This window comes from Cavia porcellus, unplaced genomic scaffold (genome assembly GCF_034190915.1).
Source record: "Cavia porcellus strain 051 isolate PalLab524CR breed Dunkin Hartley unplaced genomic scaffold, mCavPor4.1 scaffold_29, whole genome shotgun sequence".
NCBI classification, from domain to species: Eukaryota; Metazoa; Chordata; class Mammalia; order Rodentia; family Caviidae; genus Cavia; species Cavia porcellus.
In genome coordinates this window covers 43689752-43712527 of record NW_026947512.1, presented here as the reverse complement: position 1 = coordinate 43712527, position 22776 = coordinate 43689752, and the positions used below count along the sequence as shown (strand labels likewise).

At 37.1% G+C, this 22776-nt stretch overlaps 1 protein-coding gene across 1 annotated transcript in view; it reads right to left on the bottom strand.

Annotated features, from left to right (window-relative positions):
- Nucleotides 1–22776, bottom strand: part of Kcnu1 (potassium calcium-activated channel subfamily U member 1) — a 135672-nt gene that overhangs the window by 85152 nt on the left and 27744 nt on the right. Inside the window, 7 exon segments of the mRNA XM_013144677.2 lie at nucleotides 1458–1529; nucleotides 1867–1979; nucleotides 5322–5474; nucleotides 5868–5937; nucleotides 10142–10224; nucleotides 11290–11395; nucleotides 21299–21409. Coding sequence (XP_013000131.2) covers nucleotides 1458–1529; nucleotides 1867–1979; nucleotides 5322–5474; nucleotides 5868–5937; nucleotides 10142–10224; nucleotides 11290–11395; nucleotides 21299–21409 — 708 coding nt within the window.

Sequence of the window (22776 nt, the reverse complement as noted above, 5' to 3'; positions counted from 1 at the left end):
TTACAGGCACCTATAATGGTAGAGTTGGAATGGATTTTTAGACCGTGTGTTCCACTAGTTCCTGAATGCTAATATGTAAACTATGTCAGAGAAACTACAGAAAAAATTATCAGGCTCCACCCTTGGAGATTTTGATTTTATAAAGTAAGAAATGGCTTTGGGAATTTCCATCTTTAAAATTTCACAAGTAATTTCCATGCATAGCTCAGATTCTTGAAGGCCAAAGATATTACTAAAAGTTGAATAACTTTTAGGTCAATTTGAAACCCAAATTTCCTAGTTCATGATTCTAAAGTTGCTCTTTTTACTATGACTAGTTTCCAGTAATAAGACGGGCAGATGTTTTCATTGTCGAAGTTTACAGTTTGAATTGTATGATTTTCTTGAGCATGGAGGACTGTCAAATGGCATTTAGTCATTCTGGTGAACTATTTGTTATTGTCTTATTAATGATTTTTTTTCTCAGTAGTCCACTTATTTGTTCTGCCCAGACAACTTATGCAACTTCAATTTTTCCATTCAGACAGATCTTTTCTTCTTTTTGACATTTCCTACAAAATCATTCCTTTATGGTCCGGCTGGGATCACTGGACGGTATTGAATTTTGAATGTTTTCCTGTATTTCTTGGATTTCCAGGGTTAGAGATTAACTAACTTGACCTCTCCATTCTACTTGTACAAATGATGAGCACTTCCCCAAGGCCATAGATCTAACAGACCATCATCAGAATCAGAATCAGTTGACTCCAGTAGATCTCAAGCTATTTTTCCACTTAACAATGTATATACACAACATTGTAGATTTTTCTTGTTCCTCATCCCTCTCTCACCACTTTTAATTACTGCAACTGATTCACTTTTTGTTCCCTCTGTTTGTGTAATTTTTTTTGTCTTGATTTCTTTCTCGGTCTCTTATTTTTCTTTCCAATTACATGGTAAGTATCTCTTTATTTCTCTTGCTACCAACATAAAGATTCCCAGGAAATGACAATGATCTAATGTTTTCACCTCTTTACTTCATTTATCAGCAACAGACTTTACTTAGCAGGCCAGGTAGATTGTTATTTTGTCAGATTTTTCACCTTACTCTCTAAAGCTGGAGATCATGGGAACATTTTCATCTCTAGTAATTCACAGTATTGTTTCACATTCCAGACTTCCTCCAAGCAATGTCATTCAAAGGAAGAGCTCTGTGAAGATGACCATTGCTTCTCACTCCTTCCCAGGAGAGAGGACAGAGCCATAGAATTAAAGACAAAGCATTTCACTCCTGAGAAATGAATTCTAACCTCAGTCATTAGAGACAGCACAGAGGGACCACAAAAATACAGCCTGTGTGAAGAGGCAAGCTCTCTACAGTGCCGAAATGCTTAGTTATGCCTGCATCTTTAGAAAAGTCTTAATTGTAAAGATTCCGTTTAAAAGAAAACAGAAAAGATGAGAAGTCAAACTGGTACCAGCCACCACCGTTAAGGAGGGATTTGTGTTCGATGGCTATCAGCATGAGATGCATCTTCATGAAGCAGAGCCTGGGAAAGGAGAAAAGAAGCTGTAAGGAGAGATGAGCAAGCAGGACACGAGTTCAGGAGCCTGTGGCCCACACTTTTGTGCTCCATGTTAGGAAGAAGACCAACACCTTGGTGGAGTAAGGAAGCCACAAACACAGATTTTCCCCAGCTCTTGCAGGTAACCCCTAGGCAGGGACACAGAGTTACATGCACTGTAACTCTGAAGTTGCAGTGACCCTGAGTTATCTCATCCTCCCCCTTAGATTTGTTGCTGGGCTCTGGTTGACAGTGTCCCCTCTATGAGCATCATCCAAAGAAAGCTGTGTGCGGAATGAGGGAAGCATTTTACTTAACTCACCTGGAAACCTCAGGAAAGCTCATTCCAGCAAAGTCATCAGACAGACGCTGAGTCAGAATTTTATTCTTCAGGCCATCCAAGAAATGTTTTTGCCAAAGCTCCTTTGCCGAGAGCTGGGAGACAAAGTCACCAGTATAAGAAATGTGGAAGTGAGATGGAGGATGTTAGAATACATACCACTAGTTTCCATTCAGGGACCAGGAAGGAGATTTATCCTAGTGCATACCTGATAAAAAGAAAGCTTGGCAGAACTGAAACTCAGTAATTTTCACCAAGGAGTTAAGGATGAGGTAATACATCACATCTCAGTTTCTTATCAGGTGGCATCCAAGTCTCCTTGTTGGAAATTAGATTTCTTTTCCCTTTCTCATTCCTAAATCATACATGGTTTAGGGTGTACAATGAAATGGAAGACATAAGGTGGAATCTATGTTGTATTTCTCTGGGTGTGATTATTTAAGATGGCTTTTGAAATATCTCGGACTTCTACTGATGCACCATACATTACAAAGAAAAAATATTTCTGCCTTCTGTCAGGGTCACAAGACTTCCTTGGTTCAAATAAATTCAAAGAGACACCTCAATCAATGGTAATGTTCATGTAAAAATCAAGGATAGCAGTAGGTTTCCAGGGGAACAGGAGTTTGAAAGAGAAGGTACTGTGGGGTATTTCCTCTCCAGCCTGTACGTCACCTCTGCCTCATCCTCTTTCCCTGGTTCCAGAAGACTCACTACCACACTGCCCTGATAGGGAAGGACAGGGTCTTGAACTCCAGAATCTCAGGTAAAAGTTACATTTCTATAACTTACTGAAACTTCTTCATTCTGAAGTTATGACCACTTCAGAAATTTTCCTCATGCTCATTTTTGTGTTTGAGAATCACCCTTCTGAAAAGGACCAACTAGTTCAGGCACATTAGCATCCTTCCTTATCTCCTTCTTTCACAGTGAGATTCAGCAGAATTTCTTGCCATTTCCCAGTCTCTGAGGTTAGAATCCTCTCATGAAGAGTGCTGACCTCACCAGGCAGTTTATATCACTATTCAAATCTTAGTTGCTAAAGAAATTGGATTAGTGCTTTGAGTTAGTCACCTTCGTTTCCCACTGGGACAACATATCTGCCACCTTTAACTCTATGGAAGACAGGTTTGCTTTGGCTTATGGTTTCAAGTATTCAGTTCCTGGTTAGTTGACTTCAAGGCAAGAATATATAGTAGAAGGCTGTGGGGGAAGAAAGCTGTGCAACTTGTGGTAGTGAGGGTGTGAAAGACAGGAAAAACAAGATGAAAGGCATGTCCCTCAAAGACATACATCCTGTGACCTACTGCCTTTAATAAAGCCATATCTCCTAACAACACATTCCGTTCTAAATTCATCAGTGGATCTATTCATTGGTAAGGCTGCTACCCCATGATTTAATCACCTCCTAAAAGCTCTACCTCTGAACTCACAAACTATTGAAAGACATTTTTTACCCCAGCTCTAATACACTTCTCATATAAATGTTTCAGCTTTATAAAGTTCATAAAAATAATAACTGTGGAGATGGAGAAGCTTTCTTGGGAAAGTTTTTAAAACATCAAAGAGGAAAATTGGATGATGATGTAGATATTGTGTAGAAGATTTTAGGGGCTCAGGTAATCCAGCTATATTGGATCTAATCTATTTTTAAGCATAAGGCAGTACTTTTGACCAACAGCCAACTGGAAATGCTCTTTGGACTACAATTTCTCACATGATAATTTATACAATTAAAATACATGGTGTTTACTCAAGACCTCCTAATAAGAGTATGCTTTTTACAAATACTAACTCTGCCCTTACAAAAATCATATTGTGAGATTGATGAGCTCCATTTTAGTGCAGAGAACTAAGAGACAAAGGAAGTGAGGGCCTGATTTGAGAAAAATATGATTCAAAACCTTAGAGTCCTGGCCACTACATCAAAGTTCATTGAATACTGCCAGTTTAGGGTTTCTGAATGTGACTTTCAGCCTTCAGTAACAGAAAAATATGTATAAAAATACATGCATATTGTATGTAAGAGCACGTGTGTGAGTGTACATATGTGTGTACTTGTGGACTTCATTTTTGTAGACTACAAACATCTATTGTATTCTGTAAGTCATCCTATGATGAATATTGGAAGGTGTCTATTACTAAAAATGATTAACAGCACAGATTTTTTTGAGAGAAAACAAAGCAGAAAAACAGGTTTAACTGGTTTTACATCTCTGTATTCTATATTTTTATAGAGGAGGAGACAGTGTCTTCATACAGAATTTTCATTGCATCTGTTTAATCCAGGCACGGGTGTAAAGTCACAATAATCTCTGTCTCTTTCCTGCATTCCACACAGGTAAAGGATACTTCCTTACAAGCCATACTTCAACCATACACAATGACTACTAAGTGAAGGGAAAGTCGTGCTCATCAAGGTTCATTCCCTTCTGACTAATGGTCTTTTCTTGTTATCTATGTAATATATCTCTTTACATTCACTGAGGAAATTACCTAAGAATTGTTTGCTCCAGTTAGCATTTTACTGGCCAGAACATCTTTTGCTTCTTTCTCTTTTCCTTAATGGCATCAAGGAAGGAACAGGAAAAGATGTAAAATTTAGTTTTGAACAGAGATCTACACCAAAGAGAGACTAAGAGAGGTCTCAAGTGTATGAAGCAGCAGTTTGAACTCAGAATAAAATGGAAAGGATGATCACTTCCTGGAGGGTCTTTAGGTAAGGATACTTGACCCAACAAAAGGTTGGGGCTCTTCTTCTGGAGCATTTCATGGAACTGCTATTTGGATTGCTACCCTTTGGTGCTGTAGCTGTTCATAGAGCATGGTGGTAAGATTGTGGACCAGAAAACTATTGTTTTGTATTCACTAATTCACTCTACAATCAAGATAATTAGCTTCAGCAACCCCACTGCAAAATATTATAGAGAAATAACACATAAATCAGTACATGATCACTATTATTACTACTGCATGTACTTTCCTTGAAATAATCTGATAAACATTTGTTTTAAATTATTTGGATCGCTACTTTTATTTGAATAATTATTTATTATGTTGTTATTCCTAATTTGATTTGCATTTAAATATTTGAACTATTCATCAATAATATAATCTTTGTTTAAATTTTCACTTTCAAAGTGCTTCCAAACTCATGAATATTATTTATACATATGACATTCTGGAATGGACATAGGAAGCAGAGTTATGATTTGTAATATAAACACTGCAGGAATAAGCCAAGTGACTTTTTCAAGGCCAGTGAAATATCTGGAGCTTTGATTTAGATTTCTCAATCTTTTCCCAGATTAAGGAGAAGTCAAGTTCATTTCTTGGGAACTTCTTGTTTTCCTCAAAAAAAAAAAACTTGGTATTTTCTGATTCTGGTACTAATCTGTGTGACATGGGGAAACAGACAAGATTCAACATCAGTTTACCTTTCTGTTTTGCTCAACAAATAGAGATGTTAGAAAGGTGCACAAGCCTGGGACCAGACAACCTTGGGCAATAAATCCAAGCTTTAATTCAGCAAAGCAGATGATGTTGTCTCCAATATTCCAGTTCCAGCTGGGAATCTTGGGCAAGAAAACCTGTTTCAGGGTAGAAATCAGGTCAAGTGGTCAGGATACATATCTCTCAAAAAAATTCTTCTGAATGGATGTCTATCATTTCATCTACTTGATATCATTTACTCTTCACTTTTGGGAATAAAGGTAGTATGTAGGTCAATGCAAGAAATAATAACAATGCAGGATTTTTAAGTGGTTTAGTGGTTTGACAATATTATAAAATCAGATAGCTTACACTTCTAATTCTGACCCCAAGTTATACCTTTAAGTAATTCATAATCTTAATAAGACTCCGAATTTCACCTCTGATTGGTAAATCTTTTCTAATTTGTAGACTCATTTGAGAATGGTAAAACTCACCTACCACTATAGATGTACACAGAAGGAGATTGAACATTCAGGACTATTTCATACCTTATTATGTGACTGAAGAATCTGTATGATGATTCTAGTCTTAGGGAAATAGTTCTTGATAGAGAGGACCCTGCATAAACCACAATTATGCTCATTAGTTATATGTCATACCGTAATTTTTACATAAATCAATTTAGAGTTGAAATGATACATGAATAAGTAAAGGAGGACAGTAAATACATAACTGTGCTTTCCATGATGTTCTATGAATAGTATATACAGAAAAGCCCCACTGTTTCAGTGACTAATTTAGATCAGACCAATATGTAGAAATGTTACTTATTGGGTTTGGAAGACAGCGGTCTTCTGGAACCAGTTCTGGAGGAGGAAACACAAATTGCACACTTTGGTCTTCTGACCAAACCACGATGAATACAGTGAAAAATAGAAATTTATTTGCCATCCATAACTTGAAGTACACTGTATGATATTTAGTCTAACTTTCCTATCTTATGAGTTAGGGAACTAAGAACGGTTTCATATTCACATATGGTGCACATCCTTAGCTATATCTCTCTGTAAAGTCACCTTCAGCTATGCATATTTATTTTGCTCTGTAGACTGAAAGTTCATATGGTAAAGAACAATATCATTTCCACCTGTTACAGTTTAAACCTTAAGTCCCCCGAAAGTCTTAAGTGTTTGGAAAATGTTGGGATCACAGAGTCAGCCAGTACTGGATTGAATCCTGTACAAACTGACTCCAAGCAAACTTCTCCTCCTTTAAACTGTGTGGACTGGGTGTTTTGTTCTAATGATGGGTTTGTGACTAATATACAAATTGTAACCAGAGAAGTGGGGCCACTGATTTGAACAGGTTCAGAAATCTTTGGAACTGGTTTGTGGAAGGAACTTAGGAATGTTTGGAGATGAGGGCTGAAGAAGTCATAGAATATGGGAAGCTGAGAAAACAGAGACTGATGAGAGATTCCTGTCAGATCTCAGAAGGCTGAAAGCAGATAGAAACGTGAAGATAAAAGGCCAGATCAGAGGTTGCCTTTGGGAACAATTCCACTGGTAGCTGGACCAGATGTCATGTGTGTTACAGTCTGATAGAATACTTGTCTTTATTTTGGAGAGTTTGTGAGGACTGAAGTTAAGGGCACTGGAACAATAATGTGGTGGAGAAAAATTCAAAAGAAGCCCAAAGTTCAGATTTTTGCATAGGTATTTCTGAGAAGTGTGGGCAAAAAGCAAGTGTGAAAAGTTTGTGGTTTCAGCATAAAGAAGATTATCTGCAAAGTTGAGCAGATGGAAAGCACAGTTGTGAAAAAATTCTGTGCAATGAAAATAAGCCACATACTTGCATGAAGACAATAGAAAAGATGGCTTGAAAATGTCTTAAGATTAAAGAATACCTTATGTTTTGTAGACTCAAGTATTTAAAACTGCATAACTCTCATTTGAGAAGGAGCCTCTGCTCTAGAAAGACTGCTGAGGGAACTGGTTTCCTAGGATTCATTTCATTGTGCTCAGCCGTGCAGGCACTTAGAGGCCCCCAGCACTGTAGTGCAGCAATGGGTCAAGGTGTCTAGCTGCTGCCTCAGTCTCCAGACCTTGACATCAGTCCTGTGATGCTGGCTTTTCAGGCATGCAGAAGGCAAGACTGTGGGGTCACAGAAACTTTGACTCAGATTTCAGAAGAAGGTCTGGGAAGCAAGGCAGTAAACCCCTCAGAAAGCAAGGCCTACAACTATGAGAGTTAAGCTGAAAGTGTAGTGGGTACCATTGGAAGTTAAAGATACCGGCAACACGGACCATCTGCTGAGGAAAGCCTCAAGTAGGCATCAGAGCCAGCTTTAGAGAACGGCCATGTGAGCTGCAGCCAGCACCACCATAGGGATAGAGCTGCTCAAGCCTGTGGAGCTCACATTTCAACATGCCCTGCCAGGGTGCTTGACAAAGACTTACAAAGTTAGTGTTTGCCCTGCGGGGTTTCAGACTTACTTTGATTCGCCCTTTGTCATGGTTTATGTCTGTGTCCCCCAGGCCTCATGAGTTTGCATTGTGTATTTGTGATTGGTTCATTGTCTAGTGCTTGGATTGATGGTGTCAGTGCTCCACCCACATAGGGGTGGAGCCAGGATGTGATGTAATGGCAGGAAGAAGGTGTGTCTTGCTCTTTGCCCGTTCCAGCTTGCTGTTTGCAGCCACCATGAAGTGCGGCCCAGCCATGCCTGCCTGTCTTGGAGCCAACTAAGTGTGGACTGAAACCTCCAAAAACTGTAAGAAATAAACCTTTCCATTCCCAACTTGGGCATCAGTTACTTTGTCTCAGCGACAAGTGAAAAGTAACTAAGACACCCTTCTATTTTTCTTGTAACAGACATATTTACCTTATGACATCTTTGTATTGGAAGTACTTTATTTTTGCTGTTTACAGAGACTTATAGCTATGAATTAGCCTTGGGTCTCAAGAGATTTTGAACTTGGACCTTTTGGTAATAGTGGAATTGTAAATGTTTTGGTAACTCTTAAGACAGATTATATGCATTTTCTTTTTTTTTCTTTTATTTTAAAGAGAATAAAAATAGACAAAAAATAAAATAGAACAAAGCCAATCATAACAAACCAGTGTAAGTGACATAGGACTTCAATACTGTACAAAATCAATAGTGGTTACCATAATGCATCTTATTGTCTTCAAAACAACTATAGATACCTTTAGACAAATCAAATAAAATGGAACAGAGTAGAACTAATAAAAACAAAACAATGAATGCAATAAAGGACTTCAAAACAAGATGACAGTAAATCCAAAATGGCTACCATAATATATCTTGCTATCTTTGAGACAGCTGCCCATGCCATTGGATATAACAAAATCAAACAAGACGGAAGAGAATAAAACCCAGCCTAACAAAACAATGAAAATGATACAGAACTTCAAAACAAGATAACAGGAAATTAACAATGGCTATGACCTTTAGAAGCTGCCATATTGCACCCCATGATTCTCTGAATAGATGATCAGACCACTGGCCTTAGACCTGTAAAGTCAGTGAAACAGCACTGTGTGTGTGCGTGGCTGCTTCTTGTTGATTTCTTGTTCTCTTCCCTCCTCAGTCCACAGATGGTGCTGACTCACAGGAAAAGACTAGAGTCTGGCTGTCCCCAGGGGGTGGTGGCTTCAGTTTTAAACAAATGTCAGTATTTTTCTTTCTGGGATAAAATGTCACAATATAATTTTCCTTCTCCAATGAGAGGCTTCTAGACATCTGAACATGGGTCTGGGATCATTGCTGAGAATAGCCTAAAGTGACCACATATATAAAATGCATTTTCTATAGTGAAAGGACATGAGTCTTTGGGTTGCCAGGGGATAGAATGCTGTGCTTTAGATCTAAAATGTCCCCCAAATGTCTCACGTCTTTGGAAGGTGACTGAATCAAGACAGGTGCTATACTCTGCAGTGGAATAGTCTACTGGTGAGTTCATAGCTGGGGTGCTCTTAGGAGGTTGGGCCTGGTTGGAGCTGGGTCACGGGGAGTGTGAACAGAAGGCTGTATTCTTGTCCCCAGTTCTTCCCTTTTCTCTCTGTTTCTTGGCTGCATCATGGGATGAGCAGCTGTTCTCAACCAGGGCACCACGGTCTATCATGATACTTTTGCCTTGGAACCAGCTGACTTTGGACTGAATCCTGTAAACACTGTGAGCCAAAATCACTTCTCTTCCTTTAGTTCTTTGTGCTGTGTGTTTCATTCCAGCCTTCGGGTAGCTAATACACCACCATAATCACAGCCAAACTTCAATTAACACAAGTCAGACTCCTGCTTACAGATAATTTGTAGCTAAAGATATTAATGTTAACCCTGTCCTCCTTGAAAACACCTGCCAATGGTTATAACTACGCCATACTAACCATGCCTAATATTTCACAAGCAGTACAGAATAAAAATCCCAAGAAGTGTACAAATAAGGTTAAAAGCTGTCATCCTTTTAAGGAAAAGAGAACCTTAGTTAAATGGTGCTATCTCAATAGTAATCAGTTATTTGTATATTTGTCTTTTAAATTTAGATATCTATTAAGTATGAAACATTGGGGAAGAGCACCAAGAAACACACATGCACATACGATGCTCTAGTTTCACTTGTATCTGTCTTCATATTACAGTGTGTCCAAAAATAAGCATAAAACTGGAATGTAACAAAGCACATGTCATCTCTGATGATGACACCTTGTATTTCTTAGTCCTATGCACTGGGCTTTATTTAAGTGGCAGTAGAAAACAAATCAGCACCAGAGAATGCAAAGCTCAATGCCAGCTCCTTACCTCATGATGTTTGAAGTGTCTTCTGCCTGTGAATCACTGCACAAAGGGTTGGCTAAAATCAGGCATGCTTCGGCAAACTCCACCTACTCTTCAAGATTAAACAGCAGCCGTTTTGTTAATCACATCAGAAAGTGGCCTAGTGTTCCTGATGTTGGGCTTTCTTATGAAAAATTGCCAGTAAGAAAGATAATGCACATGGAAAGAAGCTACAGTCCTGAGGCCTTTATCAGGATTATAGTCCTGTAGATACTTTCAGGGTGGGGTGACTACTACAGCTGATGGACCAGGGTCTCCAACACAGGTGGAAGACTGCTTCAATGTGTGCAATGTACAAACTGATGTTTTTCTTACCACCCATCACCATTATTTTATATCTAGTGACAGGCATTAAGACCATTTCAGAAACTTGCTGTATAATTATTTGCCTTAAAGGACAGCAAAGAAAAAAAAAAGGGAGGAAATAGGAGTTTTCTTGACGCCACATACACAGTTATTCAATATATTTTACATTCTGAATCTTAAGATTCTAGAAAATTATGGAAATATCACCAATAATACTGAGCTATAAGACAGAAAGTTTACATAGGGTCTGTCATTTTTGCACGAAGTCATTATATAGCTTTCTTTTGAGCTTAAAAGTTTTGGCTTATTGATTGTGCAAGACTTAGGACATGAAAGGAAGGTGTCTTTGATCTAAAACCAAAACTGACTAGAGGGTTGGCTATTGCTCGCTATTTGTAGTTCCAACCCTTAATGAGATTTTGCTATTCTCCTTCATGTTTCCTTATGTGAAGACCTAAATTAGTAGGCTCGGGAGAAGTTGGTTAGAATGATGGGTACTAAAATTTTGTCTTCTGGTAAGAACCATATTTGGATGGTAACATCAAATACATTTTTGTTCTTCATAATCTTTTCAGATCTGATGAAGAATTTAGTAAATAAAGAACTTAGTAAAATAAAAATTTTAATGTAAGTGTCCACAAATAACACTGTCTACTTCCTTTTGTCAAGGAAGATTTGGAGGTCAAATATTATACTTTTCTTTGAATCAGTTTAAAAGTTAAGAAAGCTACACTCCACCCCTCCCCAGATAAAGGATCTAAAGTAGCCATAGGGAAACCACAAGAAGAGAAAGAACTAGATCTTACCGCAGCTCGCTTCAGATCATTCCACTTCAGTGCAGATCCAAACAGGAAAGTGGTGTAGGCCAAATTGCATTTAAGTATGGTTTCCAATTCCAAAGAAGGAAGGACCCTAGGCAAAAGAAAGTGGCGGTAAAGATCACTGACTTTGGTTTGTAAGTTGTAATACAAATTTAGTGCATTTAACAGATCCATAATTTCCCCTTGGAAAATATCCGTCATTTATTATTAATCTATATGGTTAGGTTATCTGGGCATACTCAGCCTAGTTCCAGGGAGTTTGTCGCTTAAGCCTAAAGCAATCGCAATGTTGTGAATCACAGTAAGGAAGTGTAATGGTGAGAGAGGGAGAGGAATTCAAGACGCCAACAAAATTAGAGCGTTCAACATGTGTCTTTCATTTACTGACAGATCAAGGAGGAGAACAACCAAGTATTTTGAACACCAGTTTGATGTTTTTTCAATCAATACTTAGAAATAAAACTTAGAAAACGTATTTTTAAGAGTACAAAAGTTACTGACATGGTATTTTGCTCAATCAGAAAAGAACCCCTCAATATATTACAGAATATAGTTTTTGTATATGTTATGGTCTTTTATACAGTACAATTAAATTAGATATTAAAAACCAAAAGATAAATTAAAAATATTTTTCATATTCAAATTTTTTTCAAAAAAGTGAACTGCTACATTTCTTTATGGGCTAAGAAGAAATCAGAGTAGTTCTTTGTAATTATTCTTAGAAATAAGACATGTTAACAACATTAAATACATATGCTTCTGGATACAACAGCAGCAGAGATTTACTGGATATATAGTTATGGACACTAATATTAGAATAAACTCAGAAAAGCTCAACAATGGCAAAAGCAGTTCTTTGAAAAATAGCTTAACACAGTAAGCAAAGCTTAACACTGATGAAGAAGAAAGAAAACATACAAATGACACATTGAGGTGGTCAAAATAGATGATGAATATTTGAAAGGTGAATTACAGTATTAGTTGTCACCATTATTCCCCTTCAAACTAGTCTTCCTTTCATAGAACACCACTGTCTCACCATTTTTGCCACTTTCTGAAGCAGCTCTGACAGTCCTGGCTCATGGCTTTATGAGTGATCAAGAGACCACACAGTGAAGGGTGCTTCCCAGTGCTGCCCAGGGGAAGCAGGCTCCTAAAAGCATCACTGTGCAGCCTCCTACTAAAACTTTTTAATTATCAAAAGAAATTGTACACTTAGTGAGAAGACGAGTCAAATTTTAATGAAGAGTTTTGCAAAGAATTCAGTTTGAGTTTCTCTGACACCCAAATAAGAAAACTAAATCTAATTTGCATCATCCCTCTTTTCAAAATTCTTAGAACTCAGATAAAATAATCAAGCTAAATGCCAGGTGTTTACAGTGAATTGCAAAATGCCTTTATTATCTGATGCACTGTCAACTGCAATATTTTGAAATACTCAGAAGCCATCAATCTAGAACTTTCCCTTCTAAAATAGTGGGCACTCCCTGCACCACACATGGTCATTGGCATTTGGAAGTGCGAACTTTGCATAGAATTCCATATGTAAAGTAGCAGGGCAGAGGCTTGTGCTTTGGAGAATGATAAACCAAGGAACTCCAGCCTCACGTTTACTGAAGACAGATAGAAATACTGATCAAAATATTTAGAAACTCATAATAAATCATCCAGTTTCTAAACACTGAACTGCAAACTCAAGGGTAAATCAGGCTTTTTTTTTCTCTTGAAGGCGCTTAGTATTCACAAAAAGCAAGACCCCCTGACACTCTAGTGGAGAGTGCTGCTGTCCAGTGCTTTTGATAAACAAAATAAAGGGTTTGATAATTGCTCCAAACTGTAAACTGAAATAATGAATATTTATTTGCAAGCATAGATGAACAGTAAAAGTGAATGAACTAACTTTTAAATGAACTACCACCTTGAATTTGTCACCTATGTAGTACAGAGGTGTTCAAAACTTAAATTTAGGTTAAAAAAAACCATTGTAGTTCACAGAAGTAAAAGAATAAGCTATCTGGAAGAAGATAACATTATTGCAACTTATAAACTGTTTCTTAAATTTTGCAATACAAGAATCAGAGCATAATCTAAAGGAATAGGGCAAAATTAAGACAGCATATGTCATATGCAACAGGATCAGCAAAAAATACAAACCAAAAATTTGAGATAAATGAATTAACAGACAAAAACTACTGTGTAATTATGTTCACTTTGCTGAACATGAAAGGTAAGCCTACAAATGCAAGTAATTATAAAAACTTCAGATTTACTGAAGAAACAAGCACATATTCTAGAACTAAGTAATACAATGACTGAAATTAAAAATTCGATGGATAAGTTGAGCATGGTAGCACAAGCTGTAAGTGATCCCAGGTACTTAAGAGGCAGGAGGATCCTCATTTTGAATATGGTCCTGGCAATTAATCAAGACCCTGTCTCAAAATTTTAAAATTAAAAATGACTGGAGATTTTAAATTTTAAAATTGAAAATGGCTAGGAATTTTCAGAGATTCTTTTGGTACTGGTACTTGAACTCCTGACGTTGCACTTGCCAGGCAGATGCTGTGCCACTGAACTAGATCCCCAACCTGACTTTTTGTTTGTTAAAGGAGAATCTGAAGGAGTAAAAAAAAAATGTTTGAAGGTAAAACAAAAAGGGGAAAAGGGCTAGTATATGGTGTTGTATAAGGGAAAGACTGGGGAATAGCCAGTATTTGAAGAAATAGTTGTGGATCTTTCAGAAACAGTGGAAGAACGTTCTTTGGCGAAATATTTGCATCCTAACATGATAAATTAGTAGAAATGCAAACCTCACAGTAAAAGAATAGCGTGCTTCATATTCAGTAAAATATACAGTCTTCTAAGAAGAGAGTTTTTGTAGTTAAGAAAATAGTTCCACAGGCCTCTTGATAACTGAAAACCCTTGTGAGTAGATGAATACTTTCATGGTTCTTAAAGAAGTAACTGTCAGGGTATAGCCAGTGTCCATGACATTTGCCCATGTGTGAATAAAAAACATAGATCATTTACATTAAAGAGTGACTTATTATTGTAGCTCTTCATTCAAGGGAAAGAGGAATGGTTTGGTTTTTTTGGCAAAAAGAACAACAGTTGTAATGCAAAGGAAGATCAGAGAAGCAAGGAGAAATAAATAGAAAAAAATTTAAATAGAAGGGTAGATTTAATGTAAACTGTTATAAAATTCTGAGTTGATAAAGTTTTAAACATTAAATAAATGAAGCTATCAGGTGAGACAGTGCATGCCAGAACTCTGGGAGGCTGAGGCAGGAGTATCATAAATTCAAGCCCAGGCTAACAATTAAGTGATTCAGTGAGACCCTGTCTTGAATTCAAATGAATGAAAAAATAGATAAATACATGGCTGGAAAAGGAGTTCAGAGTGAAAGCCCTCAAATAACGAAAATTTCAAAGGCGGAAATGTTAAGGGGTTAGACCAGATGCAAAGGGTTAGACATTTCCACATGTTAGTGATGATATAAAACAGCAATTCATTATTGCTGGTGGAAATGGCATGCATCAGGTAAAACCACTTTTCAGAACCGATAGTTGTGATGCAGAGAGATATTTAAACATTAGTAGCTCGCAATTTTATTCCTGGATACCCCAGATGAGCATTTGCATTGCACCTCTCTTTATTACAGGCAATATTTGAGGAAAATGTCACCAAAAGTAGAATGAAGTTAGAAAAATTGGAGTATGTTCATAAGGTGGACCAGAGTTAGTAGAGATTAGTGTGACTGTGTCCAGCTGCAGTGAATGAATATCACAAACACAGCATTGAGACAAACACATTTACAAGTCATTTATATGTTTTAAAACAAGAAAAGTCAAATAGTAATGAAAATAAACAGGGTAGATAAGACAATTAAAATTATTGGATGCAATGTCAGAGTTTTAGTTGCCTTTAGAGATTAAAAATGTGGAAGGTTGTGCAGGTGTCCTGGTGGTGGGATGTTTCTCATTCAGAATGGTTGTGACGTAGAGCTGTAGTTTGTATCCGACCATTTCAAAGTACATTTTAATTAGAAGTTTTAGCATATTTTTCCTATACTTTAATAACCTATATGAAACTTTTAGAAATTATTCATTTGTCTTTCATTACTATTATAATATTAATGTTGGAGAAATCAAAAGCCATGTATGCTATTTGCTGATATATCTACTGGATATGTTATATATCTACTGTATATATCATATATAATATGTATGATAGGCATCAGAAAAATAGACTCAATCATAGAGTTTAAAAAATAATGTTGAGGAAGTACAAAGTACAGTGTATCATTATGAAATAGTTGAACTTTCAGGGAATAACATACATTAGCCATAGTGATATATAAACAAGGATTCTTGTAACTAAATTCTAAGATAATTGTAATAGAGAGATGGGAGGAAAGTTGTGTACAATGCTAGAAAACGCTCATCTGCTATATATAGTTGTCCATAAATGCTGTCTACAGCTAAGGAATCAAAGCAATGGATTTTAACATCCATTTAAAATCCAAACATGGATTTTAAATTAAAAGAAATGCTATATCTAAGAGATCTGAGGTTGTGATCTTTGAGCAAGAAGACTGGGGGAAAGACAAGAATAAATTTCTTATAAAAAGATTTTGTTGTTTGATGTGTAAGTTATGTGCACACATTATTCTTTTGAATGGAGAATTTCTTTCAGAAAACTACACAGGTTTGCTTCCCCCCTAAAAACTGTTAGGTTTTAGGTGTCCCATCTACCTAATGACATTCACATGAATGCCTGTCCTTACCCTTATGTTTCGATTTTCACATTTCAAGCAAGTATAAATATGCTTGATTTTCACTTATCCTGCCCTACATTATTATACCTGCCTAGTATGAAAATTGATGTTTTTATCAGCTCTTGTTATTGTTAATCTCCACTGCTAACTTGATCAGATTAAGAATCCCCTATAGAGATGGTTAGATTCTGAGAGTGCTAATCTCATCAGTGGATTAACTAGGGATGTGTGCATAGCTGAATGGGCTCTTAGGAAGTGGGGTGTGGTTGGAGAGAAAGTAGCTCAACAGGGGAGTGTCTTTGAAGAGTACTTCTTTCTTTTTTGACTTCCTGGTTTCCATGAAATGAGCAACTTTCTTCTGCCAGGCCCTTCCACCATGATGATTCTGCCGTGGGGCCAGCTGACCATGGACTCAAACTTCTGCAACCATGAGCCAAAGGAAATTGTTCTAACTTTCAATTGTTTATGTCACGTATTTTGTCACAGCAATTAAAAGCTAACTGATACAATTCTATTCATTTATCATCTTTTAAACTTTTATTGTGGAAAACAGTAAATACACAAAGTATGTAAGACCTATATATTCAACATGAAGAATGACATTCATGTACTTACTCATGCATAATAATACACATCATTCAAGCAAAGAATCATCACATCATCACTTCTCCTGGTTGTTTTGTATCTAAATGTGGTTATCTACCTTTTCTGAAGTGTTTGAGAGTAGTGTAATTTTTATTTATCTACACTGTTTAGTTTAACCATATGAGAGGAATAGCTACTAGCCCTCTTTAACAACAGTGTACCACAGTCTGCCCACATAAATTCATACCCTTACTCTACAAAATACTCTCACTTTCTCCCCTCAAAGCCCTATGCCTTTATAGTATCAGCTCAAAGCCCTAAATTGTCATACATGTCAGGTGCAGACTCGGGGGGACCCTCAGGCAAAGCCCCTCCTGATCTAAAGGCTGCTGAGCAGAATAGACAAGTTCTCTGCTTATTTCTCAGCCAACATACTGGGGTGAGACGGGGTAGAAAACTGCAGTAGATGCTTCCAACTGGAGCAGCTGGGGGTGGAGGCAGAGAGCACAGAGCATCTCCTTTCCATCTCTCCCATTCCTGAAGTCTGTCTGAGTACTTACTAGTAGGATCCTCTATTTCTAGCCTAGAGAACACTTTGGGTGGTGACCCAGACCTGTTCTCATAGTAAATCCATCATTCTTGATCCTTATCTCTGCCCTCTGACCCCGAGTCATCATGTTTCTCTGTCCTTGACAAATGACCCATGTTGGTCCTGGTGTTGCTTTCTTGGCCTGATTCTTGCTTGTGCTAAAGTGGAGGCTCGGAAGCGTGTTTTTCATTTTGAACTCTCTTTGCTTTGTATACTCAGTGCTGGCGGGGCTACTACACAGCACAGTTTTTTTTTAAGATATTGAGAATTTTCTCTCAATCTTATTCAGATATATGTCATGTCCCAAAAGTCATATTCATGATTCCTTGGAGACAGATTTTTCTTAAAAATATGTCTGGCTTTGGGGAAGAATGTGTTTAAGCTTCTTTGAAGCCACTTTGCCTCACTGAGAGCATCTGGAGGTCACCACTCTAAATCTTTCTGCCTTCTGAAGAGTCTCCTAGCCACATCCTCGGCTGGACCTTGACCCTGCATGCATAGCTGCATTTGACTTTTCCTCTTGCAGTTATTTTTCTCTTAGACATTTTTTTGCCAGCTGGACAAACTATTCTGAACATTTCATATTTATTCTTATTTCTGCTGGAAAACTAAGGAATTTTCTTATAATAGCCTTCACGAGGAAAGAAAGGAACTCAGTACAGGAATCCTCTTAGCCAGCTTCATCTAATTTCATTAAGTACATTTTCCATCTCCCGTGTTTTTGCCACAGAAAATGTTACAAGATTCAACTGTGAGAACATAAGATGCTTCTGCTTTCATACCAAGTCTTCACAGCCTCTCCAGTCTCTGCCCAGAGTCCCTCTGTAACCCTTCAGTCTCTGGTCTCATCCAGTTCCAAGGAAAGGCTGTATTTTAATTTCTGGTATGACAATACTTCATTTCCAATACTGCGTTTTTTGATGTTAGTTATCCATGTGTACCAAACAGTGCATTCTGGAAAGTATAGACATAAAACAGTAATGGGTTATTTTCATGCTTTTTTTGGGTTGGTTGATCTCAGTCAGATGCTTCTTTCACTCCACATAGTGAGGCTGAGGTTGTCCCTTTGGAAGATTCCTTCTTCTGCTTTTTTTTTTAAATCTGAAAGCTGGATTGTCCAAAACCATGGCTTTCTCATATACTTGTAATCTCATATGAGAGTAGCTGGAGGTGGCTAGGCTTTCTCTCCGGTAAAATTATTTGAAGTCTTGCATGATGGCTCAGGGCTTCAAGAGAAAGTTGAAGCTATCATTGCTCTTAAAGGTTGGATGTGAAAATATCACTTCTTCAGCATTCTCTTGGCCAAACTGACTCATCGTTCTGTGTAGAGTCAAGGGGGCAGGGATGGACTCCACCTTTAACTTATATTCTTTGACGTGAATGTAAGGTACAGGAGAAAATGTTAACAGTTGTACTACAACAGTATCTACCTCACCTTCAGAGTGAGCAAATAAGGTAGAATTATAACACAGAGGGAAACTGTAAGATGCCAGCTCACGTACGATGGCTAGAGGGTTCCTGAGTGCTGGGGAGTGGGAACGCATGAGGTCATGCGCAAGGTAGGACAAGAGTTTCAGAGCAAAGTGGAGGAACAAATAAAGTGGGCTTCATAGAAACCGAACAGAGATAAGATGAAATGTTGAGGAGGTTTGTGATAGAGATGGAGCAAGAGAAATAGACTGAGGATTTTCGTGAGAATGATTCGTAGCAGTGATGAAAATGTACACAGGGCTCAATGCCTAGTTTTCTGTTTTAAGGAACTGCATTTCCCAGCTCCCACTGCCGTGGGCTTTCTGTCTCTTACTTGATGCCTTGTGAGATGGCAACGGGATATAAGATCATGAGTTCAGTTTTGGAAATGTGGATGAGGAAGGACTTCCTGTTCCTTAAACAGGATCATAATTTCCAGTAGGCAACTAGTTGTGTGAATACAAACCCACAGAAAATGGTGACAAATATGGATTTTGGAGACATTGAGACATGGGTATAATTGATAAAATTCTAGAGGGATGCTTCTAACATCAGACACCATTTAAAACCCCATTATTTTGACAAGCACATACAAGAAACCCACATTAGCTGATAAAGATGCAATTTCAGATAAAATATATCACTTTCCAAACATCTAATGAATTCAGGATGATGAATGGATAGTTAGCCTACAGTTCATCTTAGAACTTTCTTCTCCATCGTCTCCACTTTTCCCCACTATTTTCTAAAGGTTCACATAAAGCATACATTTCAGGAAAGACAGTTTGCACTGATGTGGAAACAGCTGTTCGTTGTTTGTCGCTAGCGTCATAATGTAGCTGAAATGCTGTTGGACATCACATAAACAAAAGCCCGAGTTCATGGTGGGGTGTCCTTCTCAGAGTGTAAAGTACAGACTGCACCATGTAAAGCAAGTGAAGGTTAGTGGGATCCTGTATGTAATTCCTGTACGAGATAAAAGCATTATTTCAAGTGTGGTTAACTTATTTAGAGAACAGTTTTTGGAAAACTGATTCATCATTTGAGAAAAATGAAGACGTTAGTTCTCCCCACATCATACACAATAAATTCTAGACAGCTAAAATTAAAAATCACGCTATGAAAATATTAGAGAAATAGTCTTTTAATTCCAGAACAAACAAACCTAAAAATGTCAGAAAAGTAAGGAGCCCAAAAGAATAAATTGATAGATAGAAGTACTTGTAAATTAAAACCTTCTGTATTAAAATAAAAGCACGAACAAAAGGTAAAAGTTGTAAGAAAATAAATATACAGCAAACGACATAAAAAGTATTATATGAAATACTTTGAGTGTTTAAAAGTCAATAAAATAATAAAAGCTCTTCTAATAGAAAAGAATAAAAAACATAGAGGCATTTCAAAAACAAGGAAAGCACTCAAAATGTAAAACTGCATATTCAATCTCACTACAAACTAAAGCTGAAAATTGTAAAATAAAGCAGTAAAAAGCCATTTATGTTGGGAAATAAAACTGAGAATTGTAAAATAAAATAGTAAGAAGCCACTGCATATAATTAATACTTTAAAATATCTTTGTATTAAATATGTATTTACCAGTGTTTGACAATCTACTTGATTTAGGCTCTGCTAGAAGAAAAGAAAACTGTATAGAACAAAAGCATTATTAAGGATAATCTCTTGTACTTCACTTTTTCAATCCTCAGAAACAGTTACAAAGAGTTATAAAGCACACCAGATCTGTGTTCAAAATTATGCTCATGTGCAATGACAAAAATATAGAGTAACTTAAATGACAAACCATGGAGAATCATTTAAGTAGTATTGGTGCATATATGGTGTGGTCAAAAGATATAGTAAATGTTTACATTAAAAACCAGTCACGGTAAAAGTCACAGTGCCATCCATTCCCTTCAGAACACCCTCCTGTGCTTGGAGTGCACTGATCCCGCCGTTTGTGAAACTTTCTGAATCAAGTCTGGTGGTCCTCTTCTGTGAGCATCTTTAACTGTCATGGCTGCCTTGATGTCCTGAACCACTTAAAGATATTGACCTTTCATAGTCATTTTGACTATGGGGAAGAGCCAGAGTCACATGGGTCCCAGATCTGGTAAATAAAGTGGATAAGAACACACCAGAATGTCTTTAGGAAGCTGACTTTCTGTTGGATAGCATGTGACTACTGTCTTCACCATACTTTTAATGGTACTTCATGAAAGTGTAAATAAAAGATGTCTTAATAAAAATAATATTTTAAAAATCTAAATATTCCCTGTATATTTTGATCACAATTTGAATGCTGAAAACTCAAATTTTATGCAGAAAGAAATACAAATTTTTAAAAATGCAAATATTTACTATATCCTTTGATCACACCTTAGGGGCAGGACACAAGATACATTACAAAATGCTTAATATAGGTTAACTTTAGACATGAGATTGCTTTCCTCTTCCTTTCTTGTGTATTACCATTTCCAAAATCTCTATGAGTATAACAGAATAATTTTCTCCCATTAAAGACATTTACACATATTTCAGGTACCAGTTTAGGACCTACGAGCCACACACTTACTCTCCCAGGAAAACAATCTCGGTGTTGATCTCCCCTGACCTGTTGTGTAGAAAGTTCCTCAGGAAAGCAGTCACGCTGTCAACAGTGATGTTTCCACAAACCACAATGAACCTGGGCATCAAAATCAAGAAGGCAGATTATCTGAGGAATGCATATTAAAGGTGCCCTGTGGTTTCCATGGGGAATGTGTTCCAAAATCCACAAGAACAGCCCAATCTGCAGGTGATCAAGTCTCCCTATAAAATGGTGTAGTGTAGTGTTTGCACATAAATTCTGTATATTTGAAGTCACCTTTAGATTACTTTTAATGCTTAATATAATGAAAATGCTATGTAAATAGTTGCTATACTGTCTGCTTGGGGAATTATGACAAGGAAAATATGTCTGTGCCAGTCCATTTCATGTGCAAATTTTCAAGTATTTTTCTAACTACAGTTGGTTGAGCCCACAGATGTAGAATCTATAGATGCAGGCAGGACTGACTGTATCTTCCTGTTCAGTTTTACAGATGAACAATTAGTTTAACCTTGTTTGTAAATAAGCTTGATATTTAACTAGAGAAGCATTAAACACTCCATCTCTAATGTATAAAAAGCGTCAGATTTCTGCAGTCTTTTAGCTGTTCTCAAGTCTGTGTGTTCAGTGGCTCTATACATAACTTTGCAAGAATGCAATCCTTATTGCTAGATTTGTCATGGCTATTTATAACTTAAAACAGATTTTCCACTTAATGTTTTCACTTGATTCCTATTGGATGATACAGTCTTTATTTTTCATTGAAATTCAGAATCGTTCAATCCATTTTTCCTTTGTCAGATACCATGGTGAAACCAATCTAGAACAAACCATGCTCTTGATTGCTTCAGTGTGCCCTCCACATCTAAAAGGACCTGGTAGTTATAAGACAAATTAGTGCTATGATGAGATGGCTGGACAAGAATAAATATCTACTACATTTTTGTGAAAATAGTTGACAATGTTCTTAGATTTAATATAGTTAAAAACAGTATTTTTCCACTATTACTCATAGAAGAATGATTTTGGTCTAGTGTAAGTTAACCTTAAATTTTTCAGATCAGGATGGCTGATTTATATGTGCCCTACATGCCTTTCTTGAGATAAATGGAGTTAGGCTTTGGTTTCTCTGCTTTACTGGTTCTCAGTATACTTTTTTTTTTATTAATTTCATCATTTTTCCTTTATTCTCTGTACAACTTTGTCAATCATAATTTTTACCAACTGTGCTAAGAAACGGCTCCAAAGGAGTTTACCTACATTGTGCCTCTTTCATATAAAGGCTCAATAAAAAAGTATCACAGTGAATTTAACTTCTGCAATCCATTCTTTTCTTCTTATATATAAAAAGACATAATGGTAGCTGGGATAGCATGAGTCCACAGGGAAATAGGATAAGAACATCTCAACCTCGATTACCCTTCTGGGACTAAATGGCTAGAGCTTTGGAAAAACCAATCATT